At 36.0% G+C, this 11,567-nt stretch overlaps 1 protein-coding gene across 8 annotated transcripts in view; it reads left to right on the plus strand.

The window, feature by feature from the left end:
* The window catches only part of LOC135204360 (serine/threonine-protein kinase OSR1-like), a 368,965-nt gene that overhangs the window by 196,521 nt on the left and 160,877 nt on the right, over positions 1 to 11,567 (plus strand). Inside the window, exon 1 of one of the 8 annotated variants that reach the window (XM_064234576.1) lies at positions 10,110 to 10,195. The exons of the other annotated variants lie outside the window; for them this stretch is intronic. Within the exon in view, the coding sequence (XP_064090646.1) occupies positions 10,125 to 10,195 (71 nt within the window). The 5' untranslated portion in view covers positions 10,110 to 10,124. Of the gene's footprint in view, positions 1 to 10,109; positions 10,196 to 11,567 lie in introns of those variants that run through there. 8 annotated transcript variants of the gene reach the window in all.

Here is an 11,567-nt window from a genome sequence, read left to right on the forward strand (position 1 = left end):
TTTAATATCCAGGTGTTTTTCCCCCCTCCATGCATTGTTTCATTGACTGCTGAAGCAGTTTGGAAATGCTGGAGTTATAGATTTGGAATATCTGATTGCCAGAAGGGAAACACACCTCGAAAAGAAAAATTATTAGTGAAAATGATCGCACCAGTTGAATAAAATGAAGTTGATACGTACCGTATTCCATTCCGTATTCCCACGTATGCGAACTTGGTTAAAGGATATTAATGTTGTCTGCGGGCTGCTTATGAAGTATTTTTTCTTATACAAAACATGACTTCATTCCATTCACTTCTAGGATGGGGGAAATAGTTCCCTAGTTCAATATTTCATCATTCATTGAGCCTGCCTCTTTTTTTTTTTTTTTTTAAGCTGTAGATTCTACCGACGCAGAAAAGTAACTATTTGAAGAGATTGAGATTCAAAATCAGAGTAAGAAAAAACTAGTTTGTGAATGGGAAATAGTTCAAATATAAGGCAGGTGATCTTCTGGGGCGGCGTTGACCAGTTTTGTAAAGGATTTTGGCCCACTTCCGTATAAAAAAAGAAAAAAACTAATCTTTACCATTTATGGACTTCAAAGAGATGTTTTGGGAAACTTAAAGAGCAATTAATTTGTCATTGGAATTCAAGCATCAAGTTAATGATCGCAGGTGGTATCGGTATATTTAAAATATGCAAACAGACGTATAAGAATTCCAAAAGGCCATTAGATTGTAAAACAAACTTCCAATTAACAGAATGTCCATATGTAGAAAAAAAAGGGGAAAATGGAGTGAAAAATAACAATAAGTAGAAATCAAGGAAATGGGTAAAAAAAATCAGTACATTTTCAAGTCCCCCATTCGCTTCAGATATATTATGCGTGGAAGGCCTTGGGTACCAACCCCCCCCCCCCCCCCCCCCCCCATCCCCTGTATAATTCAACAGACTGGAAGGAGACCTACCAAATGAATAAAATATCAGGATTTGCACATATGGGAGCCGCCTATCTCATTGGTCTACTTCGAAAGGTCTTCAGGGCCAACGCGCAGCGAGTGGAAGAATCGGGACTGTGAGGGCCCCCTTGGTATTCGCCCTATGCCCATACTGATCAGCAAGAAATCACTCATCTTTGGATATTTATTATGTTGCTTCTCGTTAATCGAAGGATCACCATCTCTCTCTCTCTCTCTCTCTCTCTCTCTCTCTCTCTCTCTCTCTCTCCTTTTTTTTTAAGTGTTAGCCACGCGTCATTTTTCCTCATTATTTTGGTCTGCTTACTAACTACTTCCTTCTTTCTATGTTATAGGTTCTCATGATCTCTTGCCTTTTATTTCGTGTCTAAATTATAATCATTTCCGTTTTCGTATCTTTTTAAGTAATAATTTTCCCTCAAAGAAATTGAAGCTGTAAACCCTTGAGTTGTAGGTAAATATTCTTCCCTTCAAGAAACTGAAGCAAAAAAATAATTTCGTGTCAGTTCAAAGAATAATAATAGAAGGATAATCGGAAAGATCAAAGCCTCGGTGATGGATGGAAACTGACGAGAGACTTCTTAAGTATGGATGCTCTCCATGAATTATGAGAGAGAAGTTGCAAGCCTTGAGCATCATGCAAATTCGGACTTTCTTCATTGAGGTGGGCGTATTGCATGGTTACCGGATGAGGAAATGGTATTCTGAGATAGCTTTTGGCGCTTGAGCTAATCCTGTGGCATCTTTTGAGGGCACTTAAGTGCTTACCGTCACGTAGAAGCGATAGAAAGAGATAGTGGATTAATAACAATAAGAATGTTTGCTTTGAGAATAAGTTTAACTGTTAAAATTCGAACTAATTTTAACAGTAATCCTTATTTGTATTTCTCTTTATAGATTAAATTCGTTCTACTGCTGTAAAGTACCAGGTAATGATAGATTTGACTTTCTGGAACAGACACTTAAGAATGTAGCTCTAATAGATAAACAAACGTGGTATACAGAAAGTACATCAGAGAAAAAAATTTTGAATTTTGTTCTTTTCACTTAGCTCGCAAATATGAAATTTCAATTAAACCGAAGATAATTTGGCGCTAATAACAACGTGCGAATTGTATTATTTTGATGCTAATGATATCACCTTTAAAAATGCACTCCTTAGCTATTGTGGCAATGGAGAAATTATAAATGATTCTGGCGTGCTTTTTTTAGCGCAGATTCAAACTCGTAATGAGAGGGCCTGTTGCTTATGGAGTTATTACTTATTGCAATCTGTTGCATAAATCATAGCCACGGCTGTTTTGAAGGCAAACTTGGTACATGTTGAGTTTATTGAATTCAGTTTGTTTATATAATTATGCATATATTTAACTGGTTATGGGAAAAATATTTACGGCATAGGAACATAGTAGAGGCATATAGAAATTGTGGTGATTTCAATGCATCACTATAAAGTTATCTGAACTCGTTGAACTTCTGATACAAGGTAGCAACTCGGTTGTCCTTGCCTGTATTGACCTTAAACTCTGCAAGGTTTAGAGTTGCTACCAACAGAATTGGTGGTTTAGTTTTATTTTTTATTTTTACATTGTTGTTCTGCTTTTATTTTTACGTAGTGGTGGCCTGAAGTTTTTACCTTAGGATATCCTTGTTATCCTTGAGTCTCTCTCTCTCTCTCTCTCTCTCTCTCTCTCTCTCTCTCTAAAAATTGTTTATGTTACTGACTTGTTTTAATTGATTGTCATTTGTGATTGCTCACTATAAAATACGGCTGAAGACTTAAATCAAGTTGGGTTTTAGATACTTCTGTTCAGCACTAGCTGCAGGAAAATAAATTTAAATTGGTTTTGGCTATCCAACCGACCTTCGGTTCTTAAATCATATATTCTCTCTCTCTCTCTCTCTCTCTCTCTCTCTCTCTCTCTCTCTCTCTCTCTCAATGAAGTAGTCCTTTACTGGAGATAAGGAGAATAAGTCACGTAGGGCCAAAATAAGCTAGTTTGGAAAAACCGTTATACTAGTATACAAGTAGTGTTGAGTTGTGTATATATATAATATACATTTATATAATTATATTATATATTTGGTATATATATATATATATACAATTTATATATATATTATATAATATGTATATATATATATAGATAGTATGGATATTTTATATAGAGAGAGAGAGAGAGAGAGAGGAGAGAGAGAGAGAGAGAGAGAGAGAGAGAGAGATAAATATATTTACACACACACACACACACACATATATATATATATATTATACACTTATGTATATAACATAATGAGAAAAGCGTTAAGTCACAAAATAGGTGAAGTAGTAGGGTGTGTGTCCCTTTAGGGATTAAGAGAAGGTAAAGGTGAATACAGAAAGCAGAGATCTCATTTATTAAAAGACAAAAATAAATTGTCCTGAATAATGTAAACTTGAATACCATTGACATATCTGCTCGTCGCTTGGAACCTATACCTATCGCTTGCAGAACTCGAAACTTCAGTCAGAGACTGTGAACAGCAGACTGCCAGTGCGTTTAACACAGTATCCCAAGTATTACGCGACTCTCAAGTTTTCTTTAACGATCACAAGGACATGATCAGTGTATTTACTCAAGAGCTTGCCACGTAGGCGTATATAACAGATACTTGTGCGTATATACCAGATACGCGATAATTCGAAATAATTAAATTAAAAAAAAAAAGTGAGAGCGAGAGAGAAAGATAGCGATATCAGCACATGCTAATCTTCTTGACAGTTGCAAAAGGAAACCTGTCATCAATGAGAAATGTAATTCTCTTTGAAGGTTTTTTTGTGGGAGTTTTAAGAATATTCAAGTCTGCCTCCGGCCACTAGTTCATACTGGTATGGGTTATTATGTGTGATCGGCGTATGAAATGGGGCTAAGGAAAGGTCGTCGCTGAAGTGCATTCGAAATGAATAGGGTACATATGTAGATTTTTTTTTATTTGTTTCTTTGTACAAAGCGCGCGCACTTATTTGCACTTGTTACTCATGCAAGATAATCGTGATTTAATGCATGAGAGAGAGAGAGAGAGGAGAGAGAGAGAGAGAGAGAGAGAGAGAGAGAGAGAGAGAGAGCTGTATAAAATGGTATGAAATGCTTGATTTTCAGTTCAATATTCCCTGTAAAACCCAATCACTGAAATGCACCCAGTATTTTTAAGAAAGGCAAATAAGTAACAGTTAGCAGTGAACTGCTTATTATTCAAATAATTTTTCTTATTAGTCATGCTTTGTTGCTTTTGTGCTGACTTTACGTTCGTAGATTCTAGATTCTAGGGTATTTTATGAAAGTTGTATTTATGGTGCAATTGTTTTTGGTCATTATGTTGGAGTGACTGCTAATACATTATATATATATGCGTGTGTGGTGTGTGTATGTATGTATGTATGTATGTATATGTATATTATAAAGTGTATTTATGTATGTGTCTTGTGAGGTTTCGTGGTTTTTGCCTTTATTTATATATTCATTACCTTCCAAAATTATCCTATACATATATATTTAATATATATATATATAGTATATATATATATGTGTGTGTGTGTGTGTGTGTGTGTGTGTGTGTGTATGTGTGTGTGTGTGTGGTGTGTGTGTGTAGTGAGAGTTTATGGAAATGAGAATGGTAAGTGAGAATTGTTTTCAGATTTCTAGAAAATCGGAAAATTATCCACCAGAGAGAGAGAGAGAGAGAGAGAGAGAGAGAGAGAGAGAGAGAGAGAGAGAGAGAGAGAGAGAGAGAGAGCATATTCTTGGACAAGAGTCTCTTGACCATCATGACTTTTGTTAATTCCTGTCATTTCTTGAGATCTCACCGACCATGACTTTGTAAAAGTGAGAATATTGATACATTTAACCAGAAGAATCGACATGAATAACAATGTAGAATGTTGGCTGCCAAAATTAGTAGAAACTTACAGACAATTAATATTATGTTAGTTCAAATAGTCGGTTTTATTTTATTTATTTATTTATTCATTTATTTATTTGTTTATTTATTTATTTATTTTTTCTATTAGGAAAAATATTGAAATTTCTATGCATAATTTTGGCTCAGTAAAAACCAAAACATTTCTTTGGATAAAACCAAAACATTTCTTTGGATAAAAAGATAATTAAATACAATGACTTAATTTAATGACGTTCTTGTAATAGCCCTATAAATTAATTAGGGTTATAGAAGGTTTTAGTCTCCTGAGAGGGCAGTACTATCACTTGGCAAGGGGTTTTTCGGTATAGTACTGAACGTCATCATGTTTGTCCTTTACTATACTTGAAAGGAAAAATCGTTCACAACTGTCAAGCTAGGCAGTCGGGTCTTAGGTGAAAAAAAAATAGAATCAGGATCCATGATCCTGAAATAGCGAAAAGGCTTTGTACTTTCTTGTTTTCGACAGCTTCGTTGGTTAAGCAATAACTGATATATTTCGGTTTAGTCTTCCAGAATTCATCGGTTTACCATTTGAATCATTATTCTGGGTTTCCCATTTTCGTTACTTTTACCGATTTTTTTCATTCTCAGGATTATCACTTTTACTTAAGGATGCTACGAAAATGAAAATCTCTCTCTCTCTCTCTCTCTCTCTCTCTCTCTCTCTGCTCTCTCTCTCTTCTCTCTCTCATATATATATATATATATATATATATATATATATATATATATATATATATACAAGCTCTTGTATGCGTGTCAAGTGAAGATGTATTGACAGCTCTGACAACCGGAAACTGCACAGTGGTTCATGAATTTTGTTTAAGCAAATCATTTTTATTCTAAATAAGTGATATTGTTTTGCAATGTTGGTGACCTTTTCGCATTGACTTTCGCGCTCTTTTTGTGTGTCATCTGCGTGACTCTGACCTTCACCTTCACCTTATTGTTCATTGTCGTTCTCTTTTTCGTAGCATCACGTGGAGGGAATTCATCAAAGTTTGATCAGAATGAATTAGGATTTTGGGTGTGAATGGTGGAATTATATATAACAATTAGTTTCAATGTATTAGTGTCCAATTGTCGAAAAATTAGTTTTGTGTGGTGAACTGTATATTCAACATTGTAACGAATTGCTTCAACATCCTTTAGTTCCCTTTTGTGTAACTAGTTATTACACTACTAACAAGGAAGTGGAATACCCTACGAAACTGTAAAAAAAAAAATTAATCTCTCTCTTTCCCTTTCTCTTCCTCACTTCAACAGCCAAGTGCAATTACAACGCTGCTCTTTGTATGCACACCTATCGCTAAGAAAGGTTAGCAACCAAGCACATAAATGTATGCATTATTTTCCATTGAAATACGTCGCATACATCATTCATTCGTACCTGCTGTGTAAGTCCAAGTATTTAATGATGCGCAGAGATGCTGTAGCGTAATAGTAATAGTAGTGGTTTTGATAACAATTATGACTGTTTGATAGTTTGTCATATGATCGAGAAAGCCAGCAGCTTGTGTCGAGAAGAGAACCCCTGCCCAGTGGACGTTACGTAGCGTTCTGGAGCTGGAAAATAGGTATTCTCATTGTACATACTTACTACATAAGGCGAGCCTCGGGTTTGAATAAAACAGACCGAAACCAAGAGTGTTTTGCCCGTAGACTACCGATGTGTACACAATCACGAACTGGGAAGAAAAATTGTAGATATTCATTTCAGTTAGCTGTTATATGAAAAATATCACGTAACAGGATCTAACAACTGGAAGATGAATTGAGAGAACAGATGATCATCAGTCGTGCATGAAGAAAAGTCCCCCGTGAAATTTCCGATATCGATGTAGAATTGTTGATCACTGACGCATGTGTACGCAAGCTCGCACGTACACACACACACACACACACACACACAGTGCAAGACCTCCAAGTAATTGGGGCTTTTTTTTCCAGCGAAACAGGGTAGTAAATTCCCGAGATGTATACTAATATTGCACAAGACCCGTTTTTTTGCCATGACCCTAGGTTAGGTTAGGTTGGATTAGGATAGGTTAGGTTAGTTCGATTAAAGATATAAGGGAACATTTGGGTGTGGGAAACATAATGAGATTATTTTCAAGGCGATTCTCTGGTTAGTTTTTAAGATATGGCGTCCCACTTTTTCAAGAAAGGTTCGATACTCTGCTACAGTTTGGGAATACGCAACGACACAGAAAGTAAACTTTCGAGATATAACGTGTCATGCATCCGATTCACATAAGGAGAGGAGTTTCTGTAAGCTATTGATACCATCCTGTCAAATGGCTTCCGGTAAGACATGATAAATATGAGATCTGAAACTGAAAAGATTCCATGCATGCATGCATATATACAAAATTATTACGCCCGTAACTTTTTTGCGGGTGTATTTTCGACATTGCCGTATGCTGTCGTATATATATATATATATATATATATATATATATATATATATATATATATATATATATATATATTATATATAATATATACAATTGCATAATATATATATATATATATACATATATATTAATTCTATCTTATATATTTGTTTGTCGGGTTTAGGGGAGTTGGGAAAGTAATTTTTTTAAATGGGGAAACCATTTCAGGAGAATAAAATTGACGACAGCGTGACGGTTTCAACATTAGCCTGTTATAATTGAGTGGTTTGCAGCCTAGAAATAAATATCTTAATTGCATCCTTCAAAAGTCGATCTCTTGAATTCTCGTGTTGTGCGAGCTGTAATTTAGTTCGTCTTGAAGAGAGAGAAAAATTCCTGGCAATTACTCTCAAAATTGGCCTTATTTTCTTTTCTTCAACAGCAACAAGATTTTTTTCTTCCGCTGATTTTCGTACAGTCATCTCTCTCTCTCTCTCTCTCTCTCTCTCTCTCTCTCTCTCTCTCTCTCTCTCTCTCTCTCTCTCATATCAGATTGCTTCTCGGCTTCCTCAACATCTCCATTTTCCCCCAGAACATTAATTTTTATTAGCCTAGTATTTTTTCCTTTCTCCCGAAGTTCTCTTCTCACCCTCGCTCTACTCATATTGCTTCTCACGCGCCTTATAAGTGCAACTCCCCCCCCTCCCCCCTCCACGTCTCCTCACTTACACGTTCGCAAGTCTAGGTAAACCTCCTTCTTCTCTCCCCCTCACCCCTCTTACTCTCCACGTAGTCAAGGAAACATCTACCCATCCGTTGCTAAGTAGCCGGTGGAAATAACTTCCGCTCGAGAAAGCTGGCCGGGGAAGTGGTAGCTTGAACCTTGCTAGCAAAAAGGCAACATATATTATCAAATTAAAGAACTTCTAGTGCCGTTGTGTGTCTGAATAATGGTATATTTCATATGTGATTGTCAGGAGTGTATGGTATATTTGTTTGGCTTAGAAGAAGTAGTGAGGAGATTTTTTTTTTTTTTTTTTTTTTTTTTTTTGAGATAATGTTCAATTTTAAAGACAGCTGGAACCTCCCTTTTCGTCATTCGTCGATAGCTCGGAACGCTCCAGCGGTTCACTTAATGAGGCAGATCTCGAGAGCAAAGTAGTAACTAGACCTTCGAGTGGAAGTACTTTCTGCACGGTCCGAGGTTTTCTGAAGGTAGACTTTGTGGTACCTAGAAGCGTAAAAATATAATTACTTGGATATGGGGATAGTCCGTCATTGCGTATTAGTGCTCAAGGCTTTTGATTAGTAATTTATTACTTGGAAAATATCCTTACAAGGAGACAAAATCGTAAGTACAAAATAGGCTTTGATATGCAATCGGTAGCGATCCTAATGATTTTATATATATAATATATTATATATATATATTATTATATATATATATATATATATATATATATATATATATATATATATATATAGAGAGAGAGAGAGAGAGAGAGAGAGAGAGAGAGAGAGAGAGAGAGAGAGAAGTTAAGATATTTTCCCCTTGATAAGCTTCTGTACAGAATGTTGACGAATCGCGGATGGATGACTCACTCCAGTCGCCTGTGTCCGATGACGTAAGACAAAAGGTGCGTTCCATATGTCACGAGATGCGTGCACGTAACCGTATCAGACGTCTGTGTAAGCTAGCTAAGATTCGTTTTCCAGTTTCCAGTTCCTATTTTTATATCATTTTCAGTTTTCAATAATAAACTTTCAATGCCGAAGACATTGTCATCTTGAGTGTAGCATGTAAAGTTGTACTTTGCAAATCCTTTTTTGTTTTATTGTTTTATGGCAGTTAATTGTTTTATTCTGAAATGTCATTTCCGCTCTGTTGTCCAGTAGCGAGTATTATTTCTTCTTCTTCTTCTTCGTCTTGATGGAATTTCCTTTGTTGTTTAGAAGTGGACCTAATAAGCAGCCTAACGACTAGTCTGTTGCAGAGGAAGTAAGCCTCCCCACCAGCAGTAACACTGAACGCCCTGTCATTATTACCCTGAGAGGCCTGGTAATGACTCGTTTAGAAGTTCGATAATAAACAACATTCAGATGAGATAACCTCAAGGTTGGCAGTGGTGTGGCATTCTTGATCATACTTCAGTGTTCTGCTAAGTAGCTACTTAAGAATCTACAGATGCTACTTGACGGCGTTCCCATCCGGTACCAACTTTAAAAGCCCTCCACCTCCTCTTCTCTTCTCTTCACGGTCCAGCCCTTCCCTAGACCTCCCCTCACCCTCCCCCCCCCAATCCCATTGCGTTACCCCCCGTTACCCTCGTGATTCCAAGTCATCTGACCGTAAAGTTCCTCATCTTGTCAAAAAAAGACATCAGTCCTTTCGATTACTCCGGTATAAGCAGATGCATCTCTCTCCCCCCGTGGTTACATCTTCAAGGCTGGTGTTAGTTATTACATCTCAGTTTTGCGTGTCCTCTAGAACTGGCATTAGTTCTCAGTCCAGATTTGGTGCTGGCTGTTATTCGGCTCCATCGAAAGGCTGACTTGACTGAAGCCTCTATAACCACTGGGATTCAAGCATATATAGTTCTCGTGTCCGCGTGTTTGCAAAGCCGTTTCGTGGATCCCGATTCGTGCAACTGGGAAAAAAAAAAAAACATCGTTATCGCTTTGCTCAGGTGATTTGAGCAGCTTGTGTTTCTAACAGGAACTCGAGAGTTAACCACGTTGCTTCTGTGCTAACGCGTTTCGAGAATATTTCAAGTCTCGTACAGGAAGAGGACGGGAAGCCTTTGGAGAAATGAACCTGTTCGCTGACTCGAACGGGAAAGGCGGCGATGATTCCGAAACGCAGCTTCTGATTAATGACAAGTAAGGTTCTTGCTTTGTTTCAATTCAAAAGGAGGTAGGTGGGAGGTTATTGGACGTGCAAGGTTGTGCTACGTGTATTTTCTTACCCTTTTTCAAGGTCAGATAACCCGGGATGAGTGCCTTTAAAGCACATATCTCGACCGCGGTGTTTACATTTTTTAACAGCTGCCTCAGTTCCTTTTCCAGGCAGACGTCTTATCTGGAATTATGACGTTCAGTCTTCTCTTAGTTTATGGTATAAATACAGTCCATAGTTTCCTCAATAATTCCACTACCAAGTCAAGGGAGTATTTGTTGCTGTTTGAATGTCGTGAAATTAAATCAGTGGAACGTAAAATGTAAACATTAAACATGATGTCAATTAATGGATTGATTACTTTAGATTTACACGGTTCGTTTATAAACACACGCTCACACACATTATATATGCATGCATGTATGTATGTGTGCGTGTGTACGTGTGTGCATGAAGCAAGAAATAAACAGAGTAACTGCTGACTTGAAGCACCTGCTAAGTATATATAGGATTGAATCGTAGAGGATGGACCGGTCCCACTGCCATATGATCTAGGTGTTGCATAATATCGTTTACGAATACAGGTTACATCATCACTTGTTGTGACTGGAATACCAGACACGAATTATGCTCCGTTTTCAAATGGAGCATAATTCCCATTATTAGATAATCATTTTTATCATTATTAAAAACGTGTTCGTAATAATAGTGGTTATTATTATTATTATTATTATTATTATTATTATTATTATTATTATTATTATTATTATTATTATTATTAGAGCTTTAAAAACCCAACAAAGTAGAGTATATAGCAAGTATGCAACGATTTTTTTTTTTGTATGAAGATTGGTCACCTTGGAGCCTGCAACTCTATCATTAATTTTTTTTCGGTAAGAAAATAATAAGTTTATTATATTTTGCATTTATTTAACATGAACATATACTGTACCTGCATGCATATTTGAAGCATAAATAATCTGTGCACACAAACAATCATATGCATTATGCAACTATGTATTGACTGTTTGTACCATCAAGAATGTATAATTAATAGGTAATGTGCACGTTTGAAGTTGAATTATGAATAACTTGCGTGCCAGAAGTGCGTTTACAATATATCTATATGTATATATATATATATATATATAATATATATATATATATATATATAAATATATATATTATATATATATATATATATATATATATATATATATATATATATATATATATATATATATATATATATATATATTTACGTTTGAACCGGCCTCGTTGTAGCCCAAAACGTAAAGGAAAATATTTGAGGGAAAATACAGAATAAATTACTTGAAACTTACCTTAAAAGGATTT

Source organism: Macrobrachium nipponense, chromosome 44, assembly GCF_015104395.2.
Source record: "Macrobrachium nipponense isolate FS-2020 chromosome 44, ASM1510439v2, whole genome shotgun sequence".
NCBI classification, from domain to species: Eukaryota; Metazoa; Arthropoda; class Malacostraca; order Decapoda; family Palaemonidae; genus Macrobrachium; species Macrobrachium nipponense.